At 39.3% G+C, this 26,634-nt stretch overlaps 1 protein-coding gene across 1 annotated transcript in view; it reads left to right on the top strand.

Annotated features, from left to right (window-relative positions):
* Nucleotides 1-26,634, top strand: part of Tmc1 (transmembrane channel like 1) — a 129,522-nt gene that overhangs the window by 59,940 nt on the left and 42,948 nt on the right. The window contains exons 9-13 of the mRNA XM_036178658.1: nt 17,086-17,228; nt 21,043-21,187; nt 22,007-22,201; nt 24,161-24,340; nt 24,461-24,622. Coding sequence (XP_036034551.1) covers nt 17,086-17,228; nt 21,043-21,187; nt 22,007-22,201; nt 24,161-24,340; nt 24,461-24,622 — 825 coding nt within the window. The remainder of the gene's footprint in view (nt 1-17,085; nt 17,229-21,042; nt 21,188-22,006; nt 22,202-24,160; nt 24,341-24,460; nt 24,623-26,634) is intronic.

Genomic DNA, 26,634 nt, shown 5'->3' with positions numbered 1-26,634 from the left:
GGGGACCAGCTTTTCCCTGTTGCTGTTATCCTGAAATACTATGGCCTTAAGAGAGATGTCCCCACCTCCTGTTTATAAAAGACTATGTGTGTAGAAATGTGTATGTGTGTGAATAAGAGTTACACACATTGTAATATGATTACATAGGAATATTGACTATGGACTAAAGATGAGCTCAAATCCCAACAATTTTAATCAAATATTATTTATTCTCCCTTTGAAAAAGAACAAAGGAAGAAGAATTTGCAAATGTGTTTTTTAAAAAATCCTATTGGATTCTTTGGGAATTCATTTTTCTACTTCATATTAACCTCTTCACAATCCCACACAAGATTTATACATAATATTACATAATAGTCACTGCTAAATCAAGTTAAACATCCTGAGAAATACCAAATTCTAAGTAACACTAAAATGAGTACTATTTCACTATAGTACTGAAATAAATAGTATTCTCTTATAGTACTAAAGTTAGTCTTATTCAATAGCATAGTTTGCCCTAGTTGTCAACTTAACCAGCCTGGGGGAGAGAAAACCTAAACTAAGGAATCACCTCTATCAGATTAGCCTCTCAGGATGTCTATGGGGGCATTTTCTTGATTTATGATTGATGTGGGAGTGCTCAGCTCACTGTGGGTGGTGTTATCTCTGGGTAGGTGGGTTTGGGCCATTTAAGAAGGGCAGTTAGCCAGAAATGCCCACTGGTAGTGTTCTTCCCCGAATTTCCACCTGTTTAACTTCCTGCCTCCAGGTTTCGGCCTTGAGTTCTGCCCTGGCATCCCACAATGATGAACTGTAACTTGTCAGCTGAAATAAATCCTTTTCTCCCCAAGATGATTTTGGTCAGCATTTTGTCACAAAAACAAAACGCAAGTTAGAACATTTAATTAGTATAGCACAGATTTATTCCTGTCAATTGAAAAGTCATTTGGGGGCATGACTCAAGTCTGTGATAATGAAGTTCTATGAATTCTTTTTAAAATACTAATCAGATCAGAGATGTTCAGAAGCATGTGAGTAGGAAAGTTCTAAGGCAAAGTTTAGGAAATTGATAATTCATTCATTTTTTTTTTTGTAGAATTTCAAATGAGTATCAAATTTTGTATATTTGATATAAGGAATTAAAAACCTGGGCATAGTTAATATGTGCATTCACACATATTTTGGTTTCTAAATTTTGAGCTTCTTAAGATGGGAAGATGGCTGCTCCATCTTCTTTCCAGCTCCTAATCTGGTCCTCATCTAACTGGTGGATGCCTCTCATGAACCCTGCTTTCTGTCTCTATAGTTTGTTTCTAGACTTTTTTTTTTTCTCAAATAAATGAATCAGATGACATTTAGTCTTGTGAATCTTATAACTAGCAATCCTGAGTGAGGGGAAGAATTTTTAGATCCATGTGATGAAAACCACATAAATAGATTTATGTGATCAGTACCAGAAGACACAAATTTTAAGACAGTGATCCGGTCTCTAAGAGTTCAAAGTGAGCTACTATGGAAGCATGAAGCATAGACTAAGTAGTGAGGATGCCATTTTGACTCTGTAGTCACCCTAATCAGACAGTTCATTTTAAGTCAGCATTTATTCATTGAATATAAGCATGCATTGGCCTTACAAAAATAGTGCTGTGGATCTTGACTGATTGTACATGTTAATAGGAGGAAGATAGACAACTATCTATGAGGTGCTGTATACCATATTAGCACAATGGAAATAAGAAGGACAATAAGAGGGTCCTGGGGTGTCCTGTTCAGGCATGGTGTCTTAGATACTTTTCTAGTGCTGTGGTAAGATACTATGCCTAAGGTAACTTATAAAGAAAAAGTTTAATTGGGCTTATGGCTGTAGATGGTTATAGTCTATGATGGTGGCATAAAGGCATGAAAATAGGCAGCTGGAACAGCAGCTGGGATTGCCCATCTTAACCACAAGTAGGAGTCAGAGAGGGTATAGTAGGAATAATGCTTGTCTTTTGAAACCTCAAAGCCCACCCCCAGTGACATATCTCCTCCAACAAGGTCATAGTTCCTAATCCTTTGTCAACAGTTCCACCAACTGGGAAGCATAAGAGCCTGTGGGGAACATTTTCTTTCAAGCCACCAAATGTGATTAATTCTGCTTGAGGAAGGCTCAGTTTTACTGGGGATAGTCTTTGAATGGCGTTTCTAACCTTTAAACTTTTCAGTTTTATTGTAGTATAATTTACAGATCATTAAATTCACCCAGTGTAAGTATAGGGTCTGATAATTTAAAGTAAATTTTTGCAGCAGTCATCTCAAGCTGGCTTTAAAACACTTCCCTCACCTCCCATGGAGCTCTTTTGTGCCTGTCTGTAGTCTAGCCCTCAGCTCCTGATCTCACACAACTCTTGCATCTATTTTTTTTTAAATAGTTTTGTCTTTTCTAGATTTTTTTTTTAAGGAATAAATGCAATCATATGACACTTTGTATTTCTAGTCTGATATCTTTCATTTATGTTTTAGGTTTACTTATGCCATACATGCAGCATAATTCATTGCAGAGAGCATTGCATTGCATGGCTTTAATTTCCTTTGTTTATCCATTCACTGATGAATGATGTGATACATTTCTCCCATGTTTTGGTTATTTTGAATAATTCTACTGAGTATTTGCTTTGAATGCCATTTGCGGACATACACTTTCGTTTCTGTTGAGCCAATAAGTTTGAGTGGAGTTACTGGGTAAATATGTGCCTAGCTTTTTAGGAAGTTACTGGTGTCTAGAGTAGCTGCACATTAAGTATTTCCACAGTAGGACTTAGGATAATACTCCTTCACATCTTTAACAGTTGGTATTCTTATTCATTTTGATTCTAGTATTCTCCATTGAAACTATAATAGTATTTCTTTGTAATTTTAATTCATATTTTCTTCTTATTCATTGACAGCATAGTTGAATATATAATGGGGTACAAAGTGATGTTACAATATTTTAATATAAGTTAAAATGATTAAATCAAGCTAATTAACCTATCGTGGATGTCAAATATTTAATGATTTTTGTGTTGAGAAAATTTGAAATTTACTATCTTAATAATATTTAAGTGCACAGTACTTGATTATTTGCTATGTTTATTGTGTTTTGCAATAGATATAAAATTTCATATATATTCTTCCTGCCTAAATGAGGTTTTATGTCCTTTAATTGTCATTACTCGGATACTCCCTTCCCTAGGCTCTGGAAGCTCCATTCCATCTCTTGATCCTTTGTGTTTGGTTGATTAGATTGCACATAAGTGAGAACATGTGGTATTTGTCTTTCTATTTGGCTTAGAAAGCAAACAGCAGTTAGGAAACAGAATGGCTGTGCAAAGCTTATTGTATCAGACAAGGCTAGATTTGTGGTTAGGGCAAGGTAATGAGAGGTCATTTATATTATAGTAACCAAATAAATAAATACAACAAGACTCTAATGAGGATTCACTGAAGTATCCATTGGAAATACAATTAGCAAATTGCTCATTGAATATAATTATTCCTATAGAAACTTTAATATTGTTACTTTATAAGATATTTAAGTTTTATGGGTCTTGAAGTTTGAGAACTGTTGTTTGCACTGTTTTCTTCAAAGATTTGATTCTAACTTTGGCAGGGAAAGAGTTTGGCTAATGTCAGGAGGATATTGTTTTTCCATTTGTGTCAGGGAAAAGAGTTCACTCACCCTAGCTAGCATAAACAGAAGTGGGGTGGTAACAGTTGCATAGATAACTATGAAGATAATGAGAACTGTAGATTGACAGATACTTGATAGATAACAGAATAGACTAAACTAGTAGTTTAACAAGCAGAAGATAATTTTATTTATAACTAACCCTTATTCTAGGAAAGATGAACTTTATCATTCCTGCTTCATAGATGGGGAGGCTAAGGGCTCCTGGGCTTCGCTCTTTTTTCTCAGTTCTTCAGGTAGTAAATGACAGGGCTGGGATTCTTAGCACAGCTCTAAAGCCTAGAAGTCATCTCTATGTGTACTGCCAGAGGGCCCTGAAGTAACTAGAATTTTTATTAGGAATGTAGAAAATAAGAGAATTTTATCCTTGGAATTACTGTAGAAATCACCCACCCCATGCCCAAGATTGGCCAAGGGGAAGAATGAACTCAGGGTCTTTGGCTGAGCAAGCCCTAATCTAATTTTCTACTCATGTCCTGTGTGCCAGCAGCAACTTTTCTGCCCTAATTTTCAGTAGAATTCTCATGGCTGTTTCTAGAAAATTGACTGGCTTTGTTCAATGCCGTGTCCACTCCAGAGGGAAGGAATGGAAGCAGTTTGATCCCATTTCCTACTTTGATAGTAAACTTGTAATTTCCAAATCTGCTCCTCAAATGAAAAGGCAGACTTTTAACTTCTTCTTGCCTGAGTTTTGACTTGTTTATCTGGAAAGTGACGTCACAGAGGCATTTTCTCTATATCATAAGGTGAGTCCAGAATTCCATCACGCCTTCTCAGAGGAAAACATAGGAAACTCTTCATTCTGGCTTCCAAAGAAGTACCAGCACTAAGGACAGGTCCTGGTCCCACAGCCTGGATGCTCCCAAACAGTTCAAGCTATTCAATTGTCTCACTTATCCAGAGGGCCTGCTCTAGCTGGGGGCTCCACAGCCTTTGGTTCATAATTCATGTGCTTCCATTCATTTGGCTATTTGTCCCTGTGCTTTTTCCAATCTTGGGCTCAACAATTCACCCTCTTACAGTCCCTCCTCTTTCTTGACAATTGGACACCTGGAGCTCCAACACTTTGCTCAGCCTGGAAGGAGGGGACTGGACCTGCTTTTACTGAATCCACGAGGTTTAAATGAATCCCCAGGGAGTCTTGGCCCTGGAGGAGATGGGAATGGAGGGGAGGGCTGGGGGAAAGGTGGGGATGGGGGAGGGAGGGGGGAGGACAGGGGAACCCATGGCTGATGTGTAAAATTAAAACACAAATATAATAATAATAATAAAAAAAAGAAGTACCAGCAAGGAAAAGTGTGTTCAATTCCAGGGCCAAGATGACCAGTGGATGTATAGTTTGGCCATGGGTTAGATAGTTTCTTCCAGGCAAAGGAAGGAGGGCAAGCCCTTAAGTCTGTATTTACAGAACATTAAAAGTAGATGCAAGTATGACCTCTTGTGGTAGAAGAATCTACTAAATGGAAAGGGTCAGAAAAGCTAGGAAAGAAGTAGGAAAGTTCTAAGGAACTTCTAATGTGGTGAACCTTGTTTGGGAATCTCAAAGCTTCCATTCTAGCTCAGCTCTGTCACTTGAAAGCACTTTCTTCAACTCATCAAAGCCTCTAGTTAGTAGTAGACAAGTACCATATGACATGTAAAAGTAACTGGTTTTATGATTCTTCAGAGTCACAAATTATCATTCACAGAGCAAAATAGTTTTGATCCTTTTATTGAGTGCCAAATGATAGGTGTTACTGTTCAGGAGGGAAATCTATTTTATTAAAATTGCAAGAAATAGAGAGACTAATATGTATGCTATAAACCAAATAGGCAGAAATGTTATGATTGGAATTAGTAGAATTAGAAAAAGGAATTTAAGTCTGTGTTAATCATCATTCTGTCACTACAAGAGAATATCTGGTGCAGGTGTCAGGTAACAATGGTAGGGAGTGGGTTGTGGAGAGCATTGCTCAAAGCAACAGAGAAAGAAGAGGAGACTATACCCTTGAAGAGTTTACTTCCTGACTATTCACAATGAGTAGCTCTCCTTAGAGACTATCTCCCACTGGTATTGGCCTGGGGACCTTTAACACATGAGCTTTGAGGGTGGGCAGTCAAGATGCAGATTACAGCATTTGGGAAGACAGGGTGCCTCTGTTGGTGGGATACTTGGAGACACAGGGATGATGTGGGACAAAATCAACAGACCCTAGTTTCAATATCCTAGTAAGAAGAAGGAAGGGGGAACACGGTTGGAATTTGGAAGGTTTTTAAGCTGACAATAGATACTGAGATCACAGCATCAAAGAAACATACTTAGAATAAAAGGGAACTCAGTCAGCTTTTCAGCTTGAGGGTGTCCGGTACAGTGTGGATGGGTAAACAGTGAGGTGACTTTGCCTTCCATTTTCTACTGGTCATAAGGATGTGGGAGTTAGAAGTAACCTTTACAGGGCCAGGGGAGAAGAGATAACACAATCATAAGCATTAAATTTTACATGCAATGTTTCATTTTATCTTCAAGATGATCCTTTAAGATAGAGGCTATTAATATATTTACGGTTGCCAAAGACAACACAGATAATTAATGGATGCATGAAATTCCAGTTTAAATCTGGTTGACTTCCATGTCCAGTTGTTTGTTTTACTTTAACATCTCATTTTGAAGTGTGTCCTCAAAGGACCTCAGTGTGCAATAGGAGGAATGTTGATAGACAGGGGTTTGGTTTCTTGTTTAACCAGCATCAACAGCTCTTGGAAATGATCTTCCAGAGTAACACTGTTTACTCTGGAACACAGCTTCTGTCAGTTTCTTCCTCTCTTGTTGCATTGACCACACCAGAGAGATCTTTGCAATGTCTACATAGAATAATAAAAACTCTATTTTAAAAGTATTTCAGTAGTCCAAGTGCACCTTTATTTTCAGGGGGTCAATGTAAAGAGGTGGTTGGCTTTAGGGTTTCTGAAGAAATAGGCAACAAAACTATGTTACAGCAGGGCAGTGGTGGCATACACCTTTAATCCTAGTACTTGGGAGACAGAGGCAGGCGGATCTCTATGAGTTCAAGGCCAGCCTGGTCTACCAAGTGAGTTCCAAGAAAGGTGCAAAACTACACAGAGAAACCCTGTCTCGAAAAACAAACAAACAACAACAACAAAACAAACAAACAAACAAAACCCCCCAAACCCAAAACCAAAACCAAAAAAAGCAAAACTATGTTACATGAGGAGGTATTTGTGGGGAAATTCTTAGAGAAGAGAGAAGAAAAGGAAGCAGGGGCTAGAAAAGTAGAGGAACATAAACCAGGGCAAGTCTGACACTTGCAAAGGAAACTGGAAAGGAAAGACTATTTGGGGCAGTCTGAGGGTAGAGGAGAACCTGTATTGGTTCATTGTAACCAGTTCTGTCATATATGCCCTGTCTATTCAGCGACTGTTTGGGCACTGTGCATGGGATGTGGCCATAGTGTGAAGCGTCATGATGGATCTGCAGTGTCAAACAAAGCTGGACTCTGTCTCTGTAAGGAGAGCTGAGCAACACATCTGCTCCCAAGAGGTCTGTTGGCCTGGAACTGACTTACCTCCTTTGAACTTCAACAGGTTTAAAACACAGCTGGGCGGTGGTGGCACACGCCTTTAATCCCAGCACTCGGGAGGCAGAGGCTGAGGATCTCTGTGAATTTGAGGCCAGCCTGGGCTACAGAGTGAGTCTGAGGAAAGGTGAAAAGCTACACAGAGAAGCCCTGTTTCGAAAAACCAAAACCAAAACAAACAAACAAACAAAAAATGAAAACCACATAGACAGCATGGCTGCTTTGCCACAGTCATTGTTTGAGCCTAGTTCCAGGGCTGGGTCAGCAGACACCCACTTCCTACGTAGTCCTCCCTTGGTGACATGACCCAAAATAGCAGGCTAAGCTTCTTGGGGAGAAAACCAGGCTTGTACATTTCCATTTCCACAAAGGGAACTCAGTCTTTCCTTAGATAGCCTGTGACTGGAAGGAGTGAGGTATGTCTCATCTGTGTATCTAGTGATATTCTTATAGTCTTCATGGAGCAGAGCAGAATGCTGTCCAGGCACATGGCCAGAGATTGGCAGTATCTAAGGGTTGTCCACCCTTGGATCCCATGTTTGCTTCACTTCCTCATTATCCAGGACATTTTCCTCAATAGGCTCTCTGAGGGTCATTAGAAGTAGAAACAACTTCCACTCTATTTTGCATCCTAGATTTTCTTCTTGGTTCATTAGTTTTTCATCCTGTTACTCCAAGCCTTCATTAAAAACTATGTAAGTAATAAGAAAGATTTTTCTGTCTGCTTTTAGAGTTCTTATTTTCCTGGATTGTAGAGTTGGGATCTCTTATCCTATCATGTCTTCCTTTGCCTTAGCAACAAATTCCAGATTCCATCAATGCAGTCAAACCACACCCAGCCAGACAAAGATGAGGCTTCCTGCTGAAAATATTCATGATGCCTTTGGAGGCTGGTGTTTGTTGTACTGATATCATGAAAACAACCTTCTTTTTTTGGGCGTTGTAACAGACATGACTCGTCTTTTGAATCATTCAGCAGCAAACATTTGATAAGCATTTGCCAGGTGATAGGCATTAAGCAAAGGTGAGCAAAGCCCATCCCAACTTCTATCTTCAGGAATACAAAAAATTAGCAGAACAGTCAACTAACAGCAACTGCTATGGAAGAAAGATACAATATTAGGAGAACCACATTAGGGATCCTGGAATGGCTAAAGGAAAGAGATGAACGAAAGGACAAACCATTTTTGAGAAAATAACCCTTTGCACTCTTTAGAATCATATGATGGTGAAGTGTTCTAGTATGTACAACAGTGCAAAAATCCTGTGGTGGGGAATGCGTGCCTGAGCAAGAGCTAGTGAAGGTGGAGCTCAGAATGAGGGGAAGCAGGGGCCCAGGGCCCTGGAAAGATAAAGTATCAAATCATGTGAGATCCTCTCAAATATAGAATATAATTTTTTTCTTTAGTGAATTGAAAGTAATTTAAGCAAGTTATTGGTGAGTAGTGACATCATCGGGCTTAGATTTCGAGAGGTCAAGAGACTGACTAGATGGAAAGTGGGCAAAGTGACGAAGAGGAGAATAGGGAAGAGTCTACCAGTATGTTCTGATGAGTGACTAGGATTGTGTAAAGAGCTGAATTCACCTGGCAGGGTTTGCTGGTATTTAAAAACCAGAAAATTAGATTCTAACCCTACAACTTACCTACATTTACAAGTACAGAAGTCAACTGACCAACAAAACTCCTAAATGTAATCTTTTCAGCTTCCAATTTCAGAACAAAGAAAACACCTGTGTGTGCACACATGTGAGCCTGGGTTGTGTGCATGTATGCACACATGCATGTGTGTCTAGAGATCAAACCTAGAGCCTTGTACATCTTGTATATGCGTAGGCAAGTGTTCTGTCATTGAGCTACTTCCCCAGCTGGTAGAAAACAATACTCATAGTATATCATTGCAACACTGAGATTATCTCAAATTTTTTTTTAAATATGAGTTTTAGACATACAGAGAAATTAGTCCTTTTTTTGGGTAACTTTAGTGTCAGATACTTTCTGATGTCTTAATTCAAATTTGAGCACAGGATTATACTTGTCATGCTACTGTGTTGAATGATACCTGTGATTTATTGAAATGAGTAAGCAGAGAACAGGTATCTAGAGAGGGGTGATTTAGATGGCAATCTCAAGATGCTTAATGTGACTGAGGGCTGCTAATGATCACTGAAAGCAATTTCTTTATTCACTCAGTCATTGCCAAACAAACTGAATGAGAAAAGCAGGGAGTGCCGAGACAACGAACATGTTCCCTGCCCAAGGGGATGCTATAGTCTAATTTGTTGTGTAAACCAACAGTTGTTATGCAATGCTACCCTCTCAAATGATCAGATTTATCGCTGGGGCATATTAAAGTACAGTGCTGTCTCAGTATGGGTCTAGTGTTCGGATTTACTGGAATTGTATTATATAGAGTTTTCAGAGAAGTCTGTCAAACTGTAACTATTTCCTACCTGCGTTCTGAATAATTTGTTTGGAAAGGAGAGGCAGATGGACATAAAAATCCCACATCCATTGTTTATAGAGATCTGATTGGAGGACCAATTTGAGACCCATAGCCAAATGGTCTTACTATTATGGAACCATGAGGCTTGCTTACTTGCTACAGGGAGTTACCTCTGAGCTGAGCCAATCCAGTAAATTTCAGTTTACAAGCAGAGAAGCCATTGCGCCTCCGCAAATTGGCTTGAGAAGAGGAATAGAGGAGGGATATCAACTGGTGGAACCCCAAGTACCTGAGGATTCTGAGAGAACATCTCTTTTTAATACCTGGCACTTGAGAAGTCAGCAGAAGCCATAGCCCAGGAAGACTATTTCATTATGCTAAGAGACTGACTGTGTCCAATAGAAGGCATATGGCTAGAAGGGCCTTGAAGCAGGATGCAGCAGACACATTCAGAGATTTACCCATTGAAGAAGACCCTTATGATCAGATGATCAGGAGAGAGAAAGAGAGAGACAGAGAGAGAGAGAGAGGGAGAGTTGTGTGTGTGTGTGAGACTTATGTGACTTCAGAAAAATGTATTTATTTTTGACTATGTGTACATGTTTGCCTGCTTCTCTTTATAAGTACTTTGTGTATAGTGGTGCCCATAGAAACCAGAAAAGTCATCAAGTTCCCTGGAACTGGAGTTGCAGGTGACTGAGCTGCCAGATGTGAGTGCAGAGAACCAAACTAAGGTTTCTGCAAGAGCAGCAAGTGCTTTTAACCACTGAATGAATCATCTCTTCAGTCTGAGACTCAGCTTTTGTGTGGTTGTTGGTGATTGCAAGTCAAGCTCTCATGCTTTTATGGCAGACACTTCATGATTGAACCATTTCCCAGTCCCCATAAGATGATGGGTTTTTAAAATCAACTGAGGATCCCTCAAAAGGCAGCAGTGCAGAGAAGGTATCTCTGTCTGTGCAATACAAAAATGAGGTAGAAACCATAGGATTTAGCTAGCGACTGGATGTGGGCTTTGGATGAAAACGGGACAGCAATTTAAATGACTAGGTTCTAGCAGTAGGAAATTGGTGCCACTCTTTGAGAAAGGAGAAAGAAGCCTCTTTGGGAAACTGTTTGGAATGTGCTAATTCATACCTGTGGGTCCTCATGATGGAATGAGATATGCCATGGGCACTGGGCTATGAGCTTAGATTCTTACTCAAGTGTTAGTTGTAGGCACAAAAGTAGCTGGGCATGGTGGTACAAGCCTTTAATCCAAGCACTTGAAAGGCAGAAACAGGGGCAAAGGCAGGGGTTTGCAGGGACAGGTGAATACAAGTACTTTTTACAAAAGACAGAAGAGTTATAATACAGTTCACTTAACAAAAGAAACTCCATCATGGAAATCACATGCACTCCAGTTGGAATCTTACTGCACACTGCCTTTGAGATGCCAGACAACCATCCTGACCTCTTGATAGCCACATATAAAATATTTTACTGATAACATGCCAGACTGGTAGAAAAAACCTAAATGAGATTATGTACGTTAAGTGTCAGTGCATTGTTTGGCACTTGGTAGATGTGGTGGTTTGAATAGGAATGGCTCCCATAGACTCATGTGTTTGAATGCTTGGTCATAGGGAGTGGCACTATTAGGAAGTATGGCTTTGTTGGAGTAGGTGTGGCTTTGACAGAGGAAGTGTGTCACTAGGGGATGGACTCTGAGGTCTCAAGTGCTCAAGCTAGGTCTAGTGTGACATTCACTTCCTGCTGCCCGCTGATCTGGATGTAGAACTCTCAGCTGCTTCTTAAGTACCATGTCTGCCTGCATGCCACCATGTTTCCCATCAGGATGATAATGGTCTAAACCTTTGAAACTGTAAGACACCCCAATTAAATGTTTTCCTTCACAAGAGTTGCTGTGGTTATGGTGTTTATTTACAGCAATAGAAATCTTAACTAAGACAGTAGGTGTTTTCTAACACCTGCTTTGAGTATCTATCTTATGAAAATATTCTTTTGTTGGAGGGAAAAATGCTTGAAAGATAAAAGCCTGATATCCACAACGCAAAAGCCAAAGGAAGCTATGTCAACGTCTCTGGCCTGTGCAGGAGGCAGAGAAACAAGAGCTTCGATTCACAGGTAGACACCAAAACAAATGGTTCATGTCACAGCTTTGAAGGATGGAGTCTTTGACACTAATCTGCTGAAGAGAAAGTCTGTGGAGGCTCAGTCCTGCTTCATCTCTCTAAGATACACATAATGAATCAAGGACCATGTAGCAAGTCTCCCTGTGGTAGGACATAGAGCAGTTACCAGGAGAGGTAAAACTGTGTCATATGGTAATATTGTTTTGAGTTTTTAGGGAAATCTCTGTACTGATTCCCATAGTGACTACAAGGGTTTATAGTTCCATCACAGTAAATAAAAGGTCTTTTCCCCACATTTTTGCCAGTATTCATTGTTACTATTAGCCACAGATGAATGAATGAGGGAAGTGTGGTATGTACACAATGGGCTTTTATTCAGCTGTAAAGAAAGATGGCATCACCAGGAAAATGAAAGAAACTGGAAATTATTTGGTAAACAAAGTTATAAAACTCAGAAAGATAAATATGTATCTGTGTGTGAGGGTGTAGACCATTAAACTAGAAAGGGGGCCAGGAAAGGGGAAAAGGAGGTCTTAAGATAAGGTTGGGGAGGAGACTAGGATACACAGAACATGAAACTGGAAAAGAAGCTAGTTGGAGAGAAAGAGGACTAGCCAGAAGGGGACCTGGGGACAAGGAAAGACTAGGAAAGAGAACACCAAAGATAAAGAATGAAAATATCATTTTGAAGCCCATTACTTTGTATGCTGATCAGAATACTAATAACTAAAGAAACAAGAGCCATGCAGTATCTGGTCTAGGTTTCTGGATCTGAATTTCTATAAGAAGAAAGGAAATGTACATGTGAGCAAAATACTGCTGGTGACAGAGGGTCTGGTTAGGAACATGGAAGTAAATTGGTGGCTCCCAGCATGTTGTCTCCAAGGCCAGGCTGCTCCTGTGACATTAACTAAGGCTCCTGTTGGGTATTATCAGTCTCTACACCCTTTGCTTTTCTTAGTAAGTGGTCTTGTCTGTCTCTTTCACTCATGCTTGCCACCTTCTTAATTAATTGGGAGATGTGAATGATCAGTAATAACTCAAGTGGAAATGTAGGTGGACTCATTCCTTCAGTACCATCTCCACCTCATGGAACTTCTGGGACATGCTTTGTACATCCTACCTTCATTTTCTACCATTTTTAACTTCATGGGGTCTTTTGCCCACAAAATAGTTGTCTGATAGTTACTACACATTAACAAGAGTTGCTAAAAGTGATGAAATTCATTTATCATGCTGGAGGTAGAGTTTTGTCTTTCAAAGGGAGTATTTATTTGGAATTATATGAAATACCCAAAAGATAGAGTGCTGCTACAATTTTAGGCAACAAATACTTCTGGTATGAAGTCTTGAAGAGTCCAGGAATCCAGTTTTCTCCTCTATCTATGTATTACATTTGCCAAATACTGAGTTCTCAGTAAATATTATGTAAACACACAAGTTAATTCCTAGTGACAAGATAATCAAAGCCTCTAGTCTTCTCCATTTTTTGTGGTGATGTGTGGGTGACTATGGACCAGAGCAATGGTAGCCTTCAAAAGGACATACAAGCATAGTGATCCAGATTTGGAAAGGCATTTTTTGTGCTGATTTGAAACTTGGCTCTGGCTGTAGTTTATCTGTCACAGATTGGGGAGTGGGGAGGAGAATTATCCCACAGGGAAATCAGAGCCCACTAACATAGCAACTGAATACATCCATGGCTGGGCTAGGAGTCATTGCTATTTTGGTCACATCCAGATGTCTGCTGCTGTAGTTTCAAGGGAAGGAGAAAGACTTGTGGCATGCCCATTGCACGGCAGGGGAGGTTATTTCTCTTCTAGAACTATCAACTTATATTTAACCATTGATATACTCCTTAGATGGATTTGATAAAGCTTTTTAAATTAAAATTGAATTTATTAATGCCCATTTATACACTTGATTACATGTGTAGCAAGAGGTGAATGTAAGACAGCCTGTGAATAATCAGCACCCCTACACACACACACACACACACACACACACACACACACCAGATGAACATCAAAGAACACTCTCCCCTACTTTGGTAGGATCTACTATTTATGAAGTGCCAGCTTTGAACATATGTTGAATGGGACAGGCACTAGATGAGGCAGCTTCCTCTAGTAACTATTGTGCTGACCTAGCCAGATGCTCTCCATGATCTATGTTTTCTTCTCATGCTATTTTCAGGGCATCTTCTTTACTCTCATATTTGTGATTATGAATCATAAAAGATGTTAGGCTGTAATATTTATGGACATAGTGATGAAACTCTATTAAACCTTCTACAAAAACATGTACAAGGTTTTTTCAGAGTCCAAGCCAACACCATGGATCATCTCTCGTTAGACTGGTAGCATGTCTTGCTTCAGTCTTTCCTTGGGAAGACATGATACTAACATGCTCCACATCTTGGGAGACAGAGAAAGTACAAGGAGAAGTGGATAGCTCCGTCATCACATGCATGGGATTTGTTGTGGCTGGCTTGTGTTCTGACTCTGTCATATACCTGAAAAGTACACACCAGGGTAGCAACCACTGAATATGTGTTAGTTGAGGGACAATGTTGCGGTAAATGACTCCTCCATTGTCCAACCAAGTTGTGAGCTAGCCAGAGGAAAAAAATAAGCTTAAGCCAGATGTGAAAAATGTAGTATCTTTTATGGAAAAGTAGGCTTCACAGCCAGACCTTGTGCCAGGACAAGTGTCCATTTACATGGACAGACAAAGCCAGTATATGCTCCCAGAAGGGAAGGATGACATTTCCTTTTATCACATGGACTCTACTCTCAGACTTGTTTCTGCTCCTTGGGAGGCACTGAGGAACTTGAAAATGATTGGGAATGTTATACTCAGAGAACTTCTACTTATGAAAGAAACATTAGGGTGAGGAAGAATGAGTGACAACTTCCCAGAGCTCACTAGATGGCTCTGTGAGATGAAATAAGGGGGTCCAGTGATACTGAATTATCAACAAAATATATTAGCTGATACTGTTACTTTGGTGAGTATTACTGTATGCCAGGGCTGCAGTAAAGAAATGGGTAAAGGCCAGTTGCTAAAAGAAGTCAATGGTGTGGGAGATGGTATGTGTTGTCCCACACTTACAAAAAATAAGCAATTGAGGATGTAACCTTTAAACTGAACCAGAGATCAAGTGTCTGGATTTAGCAGATTCTGTTCTTATTGTCCTGACACAAGGAAACCAGCATGGAGGTTCAGGACAGGCTACAGGAGATTTCAACTAGATGAATGTGAAAAAACATGGCATGCAAATGGGAGCCATCCACTCTGACCAGGGCATGGTCTCTTGAGATGAAGAGTTCTGCATCTTCAGCACTTTGCCCGTTCACCCTATGTGGTTTCTTATTGGATAAGATTAGCCAATTTGCTCCCTAATGGAAGTTTATGCCAATTATTTAGTTTCAGAAATTTATTTGTGTTTATTGGTCCGGGTTTGCCAGATAAATAATCAATAGCTAATATATAGTAATAGAAATAATTCACATTTAAATTTGTTATATATAAGTCTTTATATATTATATAATTTAAAATTAATAAAATGTTATAATATATTCCTACATAGTACATATGAAGATAATCATTTTAAGAACTTGACCCACAATTATCAAGGCTGAGACATCTCATAATCCTCTGTCTCTAAGCTAGAGCCCTTTGAAGTCTGCAGATAATTAAGGCCAAGTACCATGAGCACCTGATCGCTGGTGGTGTGAGTTGTAGTCTGAGGGCAGGAGGTAATGAAAAATGTGGCCCAACCAAAGCATTGCAACAGTAAAGGCAGGGGCATACATCCCCTCTGTTCCTTATTCTACTCAGGCTTTCATGGGATGGCGTGCTCCAATGTTAGAAACAGCAATTTGCTTTACAGAGTTCACCTACACCAATGCTAATCTTGTCTGAATCATCGTTGACACCCAGGAACTTTAAAATGGGATTTCTGGGGCCTTAACCATCACAGATGGGCTTCATTTCTTAAGATAAATGATGAAGGTGGAGCGCTAGGTGGTACAGGGGGGGCTAAGCACATGGTTATTTGCCTACAGTCCTCACCTCCCATTTGGGCCTGGTTAGATCCACAAACTCATTTGATATTTGTGTGCACGTAAAAATTTTATTTCCTACTGGTTCTTATGGTATTAAAAATAAACCTTGAAAGAAGTAATTTTTCAGATCCCAATAACTCATGTGTGAGCTAGGCATGACCTTTTTTAGGTCAATTTTCTCAATTCCTTCTCTTCATTCTTTTCTAGGACTTGCTAGCTATGGCACTTTCCTTTGTCCTTCTCTATGTGGCCCTACCTCCATTCCCTCCTTCTTCACTGGTAGGTCTTATAGTCCTCCCACTGGTTGATGTAAATGACATTAAAGACAGCTAACTGGCTTGTGTAAGAGTTTCAAAAGTAACTCACCTGATTTCAAGAAGGTACCCAAACTGTCCAATTATTTTAACAAAGTAAAATGATAATTTAAGCAACCCCCAAAGAGAAGGCAGACAGGAGCTGGGGAGTGGATGTATAATATGATGTCATGGAAACACTGCTTCAAGGTTGAGAGTAAAAGTATAGAGAGAAAGGTGATGGGAGAGAAAGTAGCATCAGGATACTTCAGCATGCTGTGTCCAAAGAGGGGGGTTGTTTGGTGGCTTTGGGGGATAGTGACTCTTACTGGGGCAGATAATTTTTGGGTAAGATTTAGTGCACAGATGAACATGGCTGTTATGAGGGAATGCTATCAGTCTGCCCGAAGGAATCTCATTGCTTCCAATATCATCTCACCTGCTTATTTTTAAGACGTATCTGAAACACAACCCTATGGTTGAGGAGAACAGATCTAATTGACAGGAAATAGACACCCAGTGCAATATTTTAAGGAGGCATACTCCAGAGATCTCCTACATGTATATTATTCAAATTCTTTAAATGCTACCATGAAATTTGTTTTGATGTTTAAGTCAATGGACCTTTCAGAGTAATAGCTGCACATTGGAACAAGCCAATAAATTTTGTCTGTTTAGAAGTCACTGAATTTCAGATAACTGTCAATCAATATGACACCTGGAACATTAACTCTATGAAACAAAACAATAAGGCTCATGTCAGTCTGTGACCTCAATGGAAATTAATGTCATTCTATTCTTTTTAAAGTCCATCTTTTCCTTTGTGTTTCTCTTTACAACATCTCCTAAGTAAGTGGCTTTGTTGTTGGATTTTAGGGCCTGGCACAGTACTCTGTCCTCTTTTATGGCTACTACGATAATAAACGCACAATTGGATGGCTGAATTTCCGGCTACCTCTCTCCTACTTCCTGGTGGGGATTATGTGCATTGGATACAGCTTTCTGGTTGTCCTCAAAGCGTAAGTGTTTAATCTGATTTCTGTAATCAATTAGAATCATTTTGAGAAGTGGATTTAATACTGATACTATTTCATGTCTAGAGAATAGCACGTGTGTAAGAGATGAATCAGTTCTGATGTTAAACTGTTCCATCCTAAAAACAAAAGAGTTTGACATAAACACAGGCCTTTGGAACACTCCTCAGGGTCAGAAGATGCCAACATGTGGGGCTGGGAAGATAGTCTGTGGTGGAATACTTACATATCATGTGCAAGGCCCTGGGTTCATGGTATCATGTCACCTTGCCTGTACTATAGTATCCTCATACAAAAAATATGGGAAAATATCTATTTTAAATTATCTAGTTGAAAAATTAGAAGGTAAAATAAAAAGAAACTACTTTGAGCATTCCAGGTAGAAGGTCTTTGGTTAGTCCAGAACTCTCCTAAGTTTAGGTCTGAAAGTCATGGGAGTTCCTGGCAAACGGATGGTTGGTCACCTTAACTTTTACGTCGTTTCCTTCCTTCTCCTTCTTCAAAGTTCTGGAATACTAATACTAAATGCAGCTTTGAAGGCAGGCTAGAACAGTTGAATGTTGTAATGTTGGTGGCTTGGAAATCATCAGTTTCTTCATAGCATTTGAAGTTAATAATCTCAAAATAAAAGTGATTTGCTTCCCAAATGTAGCTGTTCTCATCCAAAGCAACTCCATAAGCTAAAATGTCTGGATATTACTGGCATACTTCACATCTATCAAGCTTCTGGAAAGAGCTGAATAATTCACTGAATGTATGCCTAATGAGGAACTTATTAATGCCACCTTATCCCAGGAGGCTTTCCCAAGACTTCCCTAACACAAGGTTCCCTGACAGTATACATATTTGCTTCTGTTCACAAGCCTGGCAATAATGCTATACATAGAATAGACTGAAATATCCTTCAGTACTTTAATTTGTTGTCATGTATAAGCTGTAAATGATGTTAGAGTTTTGTCTACATATACTATCTTACATGTATTATAAACCAACATATGTCATAAACTGGTATAAGAATAAACATATAAATATTTTTAATTGGGAAATTTGGCAATATCCATATTTCAAAATCTCTAACAAAAAAACCTGTAATTTGTACTTAAATACTAATTAATATTAGCCTAACACGTACTATACATCATGAAAACCATTACCTGTTCCTTCATTTTTTGTTTGATTTCGGTTTGGGTTATGCTTTTTTGAGATGGGGTTTCATGTATCCCAGGCTGAGCCCAAATTTACCTCTTCCAGAGTGATAGGATAGCAAGCGTGTACCACTATGCCAGGTTTATGAGGTACTGAGGATTCAACACAAAGTCTCATGCACGCTAGACAAACATTCTATTGAGCTACATCTCTAGTGAAACCTTTACCTCTTAATCATTACAAAATAACTATAATAACATTTTCCAGGCTATTAAATATAGAGTACTGAAGACCATCTGCCGTTAGGGTCTGGTTGAACCCAAATTTGTAGGTAAAAAGTTCTCTGTACATGCTGCCCACCCTCTGTGTTCTTCATCTTCCATAGGACTAAGTTGTTCCTCTAGTGTGTCTTGTGTAGTGAGTGAGGATGTATGAGCTGTTCTCAGGAAACAGATGGAGAATTTAAGGTTCAGTAGCTGATGACCAGGCCATGCTCATACTGTCAGAACAGAATTTTGAACACCATTCTCTAACTCAGTAGTTCTTAATATGTGGAGTGCAACTCCTTTGGTGGGGGAGATTGAATGACCCTTTCACAAGGTCACCCCAGCTCATTGGAAAACACAGATATTTACATTATGATTCATAACAGCAAAATTGCAGTTATGAAGTAGCAAAGAAATAATTTTATGGTTGTGGGTCACCACAACATGAGGAACTCTATTAAAGGGTTGCAGCATTAGGAAGGTTGAGTGTATTGGGAGCCATTTGAGCCATGCCTTGAAACATCACCCCTAGTGAGGTAGCAGGTAACTGTTACACTTGCCTATGACCTTGAGGTACATGCCCCTGGGGTATGACCGATGCAGAGGGATGGACCCTGAAAACCTGGGATGTACCTATGCTGCACTCTCTTTGCTACCTCATGGTTTTAGATGCTGGGGCTGACTAGGCCAGAGCTCGCCAGAGAACAAAGTGTTGGACCGTGCCTCACCCTTCCAGGATTCTGTGACAAATTCCTTTATTCTGTCTTGTGAGTTAATACCTAAATAAATTCCTTTGATCATTAAGCCGACTCCATGGATTGCTAGCAATATAATCCCATTAATTGAGAACTACTGCCCTAACCGGATTCTTGTCTTCCTAATCTTTGAGGAGGATTCATTCATCTCATGATGACAAAGATACATCTTTTGCTTGCTCTGAGTGGCCTTTTACAATTTTAAAAATCATTCTTTTGTCTGTTGTAAAATCCCTTTGGAGTTAAATTTCCTTGATATTACTCTTGCACTAAATTAAAAAAATAAACTTATCAAACATAAGTATATTACAAGACTCTTTTATATTCCAGATCACACTAGAATCAGGGGCCACCTCATACATAATTTCCAAATGAGTAAAAATATTTCTACATTCTATTTAAATTGTCATTTCCAAAACCACTTTCTTTTTTTCTTCTGTTGTATATACTTACTTAGAATATCTGTGACCCACCTCAAATCCTGCCTAAATGTCTACCATGCTTACTGACTTAGAATCTTAGTTTCAAAATTGTGTCTTCCTTCTCCTTTCCCAACCACCAATTACATTCCCTTTTGTTGAAAGATTCTCTCATGTACTTAGAGAAAAAACCCAGAGCTCTTCATGGAATCCATGTTAATATTTTACCTGTCAGCAATATTTCCACTGGAGATGATAATGTTCACTGTTTCTAGTGATGAAATTCAAGCCCTAAAGGATGCCTCTGTGAGGCTGACTTATGGGAGTGTGACCTCCTGGCAGATCCAACATAGCACATGACTATCCCCTCCTCCTCTCCAAACTGCATTTGGCCTTCTTTCAAGAGTGCTTGGAACAGAAGGGCTGTGATGTATAAAAGGCCTAAGGTCACCATGTTCCATTTCATGTCACTGCTTTATGAGCTGTATCTAAAATTATGAGATTCAAAATGTAAAATTCTCTCCTTACAAACACTTTCCAGGATGAATGGCAAATATTTATGAAGTGAAGATGACATTGTCCAAACCTTTTATAATGTCAAGGACAGAATTGGAGAGCAACCCCATCGCCAGCATGTATATAAAAGGCCATTCATGGTATATGTGTTTATTGGCAAAGCTTTCCTCAGTGCTAAATTTACTTTTATTCATTTAAAAACAATGTATGGTATTTTTACTATGAGCAATCTAGAGAGCTATCTAGCACCTGGGGACTTAATGATGAATAAAATGAGTCTTTGCTGTCATAGTGCTCAGTAAGGGAGATGTACCATGAGCAAAGGTGTAGCCAGTGGTTCAGGCTGCAGTCCTATGAGTTCGTCTTGCACTGTTTCCGAATCCAGTCTTTCTCTCAGTTTCTTTTGAAGAATATAATCTCACCTTCTCTCTGTAGGGGATTTGTTCTGTCAGCCTCTATAGGTTTTAAAATCATCTGTGTGTAGTAGTTTTTTGATCACCACAGAATGAGAAAGTTAAGTAAAAATCCATAAAATTTAAAAAGCAAAGTTCCTGTTGTCTCTGTATACAAATAACCTGTTTAAAAGTGTTTTCCAGACATTGCATTTTCAGTTGGCCCATCACTGCTGTGTTCTCACTCCCTTGCCTGCCTTTCTTACCATTTCCTGGCTGCTGTATTAAACTCCTGCTTCTTACAGGATGACCAAGAATATTGGTGATGACGGAGGTGGTGATGATAACACTTTCAACTTCAGCTGGAAGGTATTCTGCAGCTGGGACTATCTGATTGGTAACCCTGAAACAGCCGACAACAAATTTAATTCTATCACAATGAACTTCAAGGTAAAGGCACAAACTCCCAAAGAGAATCGTTGGGAAGCATTCCATGTGAATTCTCAAATACCTTGACAATTACGAGAAGGATGCTCTCATCATTGCTGCCTATCATGATTTGGGCCCAAGTCTGATTATGACAGAAATATCCTGTGACCTATAATAGCTGTATTTTCTCTTCAGGACTTTTCTTCTCCAAATTTAGTAATAAAACACTGCTATTTGGTTGAAATAGGAGTTCATTGGTTATCAGTATCAGGTAGTTCAAAAAATGTGCCAGTGCTCACTAGCTAATTGCAGAAACATGTAGGCTCAGTTTTTAAATGGATTCTAAAGCTTTACAACATAGCTTTAAAGCATTCCTGGGAGAGCAGGACATGGTTGCTCAGACCTGTAATCCCAGCATTTGGGAGACTGGAGGCAGCAGGATTGGGAATTTTGTACAGCCTCAGCTACAAAGAAAGTTTGAAGCCAGAATAAGCTACATGAAATTGTTTCATAAAAGCAAAGCCCTACACGCTGACCACTCCCCCACCATAAAAATTAAATCCTGGAAGAGTGTATCTTTTAGAATGTAGGTTCTCCTGGTGTTATGATTTAAAGGGTCTCATGCAGCCCAGGGCAGCCTCAAGCTTGCTAATAGCAGATGCTAACTCCAGACTTACCCATCCTCCTTCCTCTACCAATTCACTTACTGTCCTGGTCTGTCATTATTCAGCTACTTTACGGAAATTCAGATTTAGTTTACGTTTTTGTTTCTTGTTTTTCTCAGTTCATGATCTTTTTCACAGCTGTGTTTCTCTTGCATTGTATTTTGCCTGACTGCAGGAAGCTATCATAGAAGAAAGAGCGGCCCAGGTGGAGGAGAACATCCACCTCATCAGATTCCTGAGGTTTCTTGCTAACTTCTTCGTGTTCCTAACACTTGGTGCAAGTGGATACCTCATCTTTTGGGCTGTGAAGCGATCCCAGGAATTTGCACAGCAAGATCCTGACACCCTTGGGTGGTGGGAAAAAAATGAAGTTCGTCTCTGCATGCTTTTAAAATGATTAGAAACTCATACTTGCTCTTTTGTGGGTTGTGTTTCTGCAATTGAACTCAAGATGAGGCTGCTTCTTACCTGGTGCTCCATTCTACTCTCTTGCTTACCTACCACACTGTGTATTTCCCACCATTTTCCTGTCCTGTTTCCAAATCTGTGTTGTTGGGTTTTCAATCTAGGACAAGATGGAAAGTTAGAATGGGAAGAGAGAAGAGAATGTTCTAGAAAGGGAAGCATGGATGTTAGGAGATGATGGTATGACAGGCAAAGTTAGGAAAACCAGACTGACAGCTTTGACGTTTGTTTCAACTCTAAGACTCTTCCTATAACCCAATATTGCTTTCTCTGAAGATGTCACTTCTATAGCTAACAGGCCAGATTCCTGACTAGTTTGTCTTTAGTTCCTATACCTATTTTATAAAAAGCACTCACATTGCCTGCTTAATTTTGTATTTCCGGGCTTTTCATAAGAATCTCCATCTCTTTCTTTGTTCCTCAGCTATTTAAGTGAGGAAGGCAAGCTCCTGGCCAGATTTGTCTGCAGAGAATCTGCGCAATTAGTGTGTAGGAGAGAGGTGATTAGAACACATGTTTTGAATCAGGAAATCATTGATCCTAAGTATTACTAGAGCCTGGTCACTTTTATAAAATGTTTTTGTGTACCACACATCAATTTGAACTTGGGCATTTCTAAATCATGTGCAGACTTACGCTATGAGATGTTTAGGCATCCCAGATGGAAACTTCCGCAAAGCTCTGTAGATGGAAGAATTTTGAGATAACTTCGTAAATGTATGATTTCTTAGAAATATTTTGGCTGGCAAGTGATTCAGTAGAAATATAAAAAATACCTTACATCAAAGCAGTATAAAAGCTTCAGAAGTGATAACAGCAGAAATGTACTACACATTTAGAAATAACAACATCACAATTGTTCCATGGAAACCTGCAAAGTGGCAGTTACTAAATATCAGGATTTTTTTCCCTTAACAAAAGCAGCACAAAGCATTTATCAAGTTTGTTTTCAAAATACTCTCATAATGTTGAAAGTAAGTATAAGAAAAACATTCATTCAGCTTTGGTCCATAGCACAATGGTCCTATTTTAGTATACGTGAATCATATTAAATGATGAATGGTTGCTTATCATTAACTTCTTGCTATCACTCAGGAGGCTGAGACAGAAAGTTAGTGAGTTTGAAGCCACCTGGACTGCTCAGTGAATTCTAGGCCAGCCTACCTCAATATCCTTAAAGGAATAACTCTCTGAATAGATTTAGTACCTGTTTTGGAGGAAACCTGAGCTCTAGATGCAAATGAAGATAATCCAATGGAGACTCAAGAAATAACTCCACATGTCTACTGAAACAAAAGTTAAATTGTCTTTATATGTAGTTGTACAGAAAATGCCAAATTTTTAGGGTCAGTTGAGAATATTTCTTGCTGATTTTATATCATGTCGAGTATATAGCAATTATGTTCTAAATATATTCTGGTAGTTCTAATAATTCAAAATATGGAGTATGCAGGCGGGAAAAAAGAAAATGTGCAGTGCTGAAAATTTGCACCAAGTATTTAGAGCACAAGTCGCAAGAGCTACTTCCAGGCTTTTATACTCTTTACCTCATTTTCAAAGTGCCACACATCAGCATATCATAATGAGTGGCCACGTCGAACAGTGTGTTCTCTGGGCAGAGAGATAGAAATTGTGCACTCACAATGCTGAGGAAACATTATGGGCACATCTGCAAGCTCATATAGATAGCTTGTGAATATGAGTTGAATATTGTCTTTGTTGTTTTATTGAGACCATATACTAAGAATGCATGGCATAGTCTTGGTTTTATAAAGTATCAAAGGAGTCCAGCTGAAAGTCTTCCCAAACTTCTGGAGAGAAGCAGTAATAACTGAAACACCCTGGTTCCTGTGTCTCCTTATAGATGAACATGGTTATGTCCCTCCTGGGGATGTTCTGTCCTACACTGTTCGACTTATTTGCTGAACTGGAAGATTACCATCCTCTCATTGCTCTGAAGTGGCTCCTGGGGCGCATTTTTGCTCTTCTTCTAGGCAACTTGTATGTATTTATTCTCGCATTGATGGATGAGATTAACAACAAGGTGAGCCTTGTGTCTGGATGGGCCTTGTCATTAGCACGTTAATTTCCCAGTCTGGGGATGACCAGAAGTGCCTTTGAAACTGTGCTGTGTTATCCCCTCCCCCCCTTTTTTGATTTCTAGATTGAAGAGGAGAAGCATGTAAAGGCTAATATTACCCTATGGGAAGCCAACATGATTAAGGCTTACAATGAATCCCTCTCTGGGAATACCACAGGACCACCCTTTTTCGTTCACCCTGCAGATGTACCTCGAGGACCCTGCTGGGAAACAATGGTGGGACAGGTAACGTTATGGAGAAAAGTAGATGTTGTTAGAGGGCCAAAGGGACTGAATATTTCTTCCAAACTAGGGCCTTTTTGGTCTTTGTTTATTAATAAAAATAGAGTCAGTTTATTGACAGCATTTGCTGGCTCTGGATTTCATATGTATTAACTCAGGGAAGACTTCATATCTATCCCCTGAGATAAACACATTTTCTTCTTGCAGCACATTTATAGCTGTTCATAAAAGGATAGCTTACAATCATGTGAAGAGATTCATGCCACCTATTATATTTTAACAAAGCACCCAAATTTAGACACAGACTCAAATAGTGTTTATGTGGAACTCTACTTAGTTGTCTGTTTTTATAAAAAAGGCTCTGGTGGTTTTATAATATCAACTTTTATCTAGTAATTTTCCCTTAAGCCTTAAAAATGCTATTTTAGGTTAGTTGTTTTTATAATGGTTATGTAAATGACCCTAGCCTAACTACTAGTGATATTTTGCCAGATTAAAAGAAATAAGGTCTTATTGCTTACTATCCAATAAAGGGAAATAAAACCAAACAAACAAAAACAAGCAGAGATGCTGTTTCAGAGTCTCCCACTTCTGTACAGATTCTATTTATGTTTTGGAAGCTTATAATTTTATCTCATTGGAGAAAACACTCTTCCTTCCTTCCTTCCTTCCTTCCTTCCTTCCTTCCTTCTTTCTTTCTTTCTTTCTTTCTTTCTTTCTTTCTTTCTTTCTTTCTTTCTTTCTTTTGGTTTTTCCGAGACAAGGTTTCTCTGTGTAGCTTTGAGCCTTTCCTGGAACTCACTCTGTAGCCCAGGCTGGCCTCACACTCACAAAGATCCACTTGCCTTTGCCTCCCGATGCCGGTATTAAAGGCATGGGCCACCACTGCCTGGCTAGCAAAAACACTCTTTATATGCATATAACCTTAGTTCATCAAGTAAATAAAAATTCAAGTGTATTTTTGGTGTTTCTAGAACACAACAGTGCAGCTGTGTCAGTCATGCAGTCCCTGTTAATTAATTGAATGGATTTTAAAATTATATTTTTGGTAGGATGAGAATATTAGCACAAGTCTTACTGAAGTAATGCAATGTAAGCAAATGTGGACTCAAAAGACATCTTCACTCTCAGTTCATGAGGCTAAGCCAATTGTGATTTCAATTATGGGAGAAAAAGTGCACTAGAATTATATGACTGAAGGTGGAATAGAGAATAAATAGTCTAATAAAATATTTTGCTTTATTTACTTTTTAAGCATTTGAGGATCAGATAAATTCCTTTCTTTGTGCATGCTGCTAGATTTTCAGGCCTTTTCACATCATACATGCTTCTAGAAATATACATGAAGAATTAACTAAAGCTTGACTGTCTTTAAAAGAGAGATACTGTGGGCTACGGTGTGGTAGGCAGAACAAGGGCCCTCCAAGTTGTTCACTTGCTAACTCTTGGAACCTGTGAGTCTGTTGCCTTACTTGGCAAAATGGACTTTACAGATGCAGGAGCTTAGTAGAATGAATGACCTTCAACTACGTTGAGTGAGACTAACGCAGTTACAAGGGGCCTCTCTGTAAGAGAGACATGACATGGTGCCAAAGTCAGAGAACTGAGATATGACACAGGAAGCAGAGGCTGGAGCGATATGCTTTAGAGATGGAGAAAGGGTCAATGGCTGAAGGAGCGTGGACAACCTCTAGGGGTCAGAAAGTTAGGGCAGCAATTCTCCCCATGTCTCCACTTTGATTTTAGGTTTCTGACCTCCAGATCATGAGAAAATAGTTGTATTATTTTAATCTACAAAGTTTGTGACAGTTTGTTCTATCAGAAGCAGGCTTGTGGGTGACCATTTCAGTGCTCATTGTGAAGTCTGTTCTGATGAGCTGTTTCTTCACACCTAACCTATCCCCTCAATATGCAGTCCAACATTTGAGAATGGAAACCCTTAGAATGCACAATTGGCAAACTGGCAGTTTGAGAATGAGATGCTCTCTCAGGAATATGCTAGAAAGCCTATCCTT

This window comes from Onychomys torridus, chromosome 1 (genome assembly GCF_903995425.1).
Source record: "Onychomys torridus chromosome 1, mOncTor1.1, whole genome shotgun sequence".
NCBI classification, from domain to species: domain Eukaryota; kingdom Metazoa; phylum Chordata; class Mammalia; order Rodentia; family Cricetidae; genus Onychomys; species Onychomys torridus.
The sequence above is the reverse complement of the archived record's forward strand: the minus strand, read 5'-3'. Positions and strand labels throughout refer to the sequence as shown.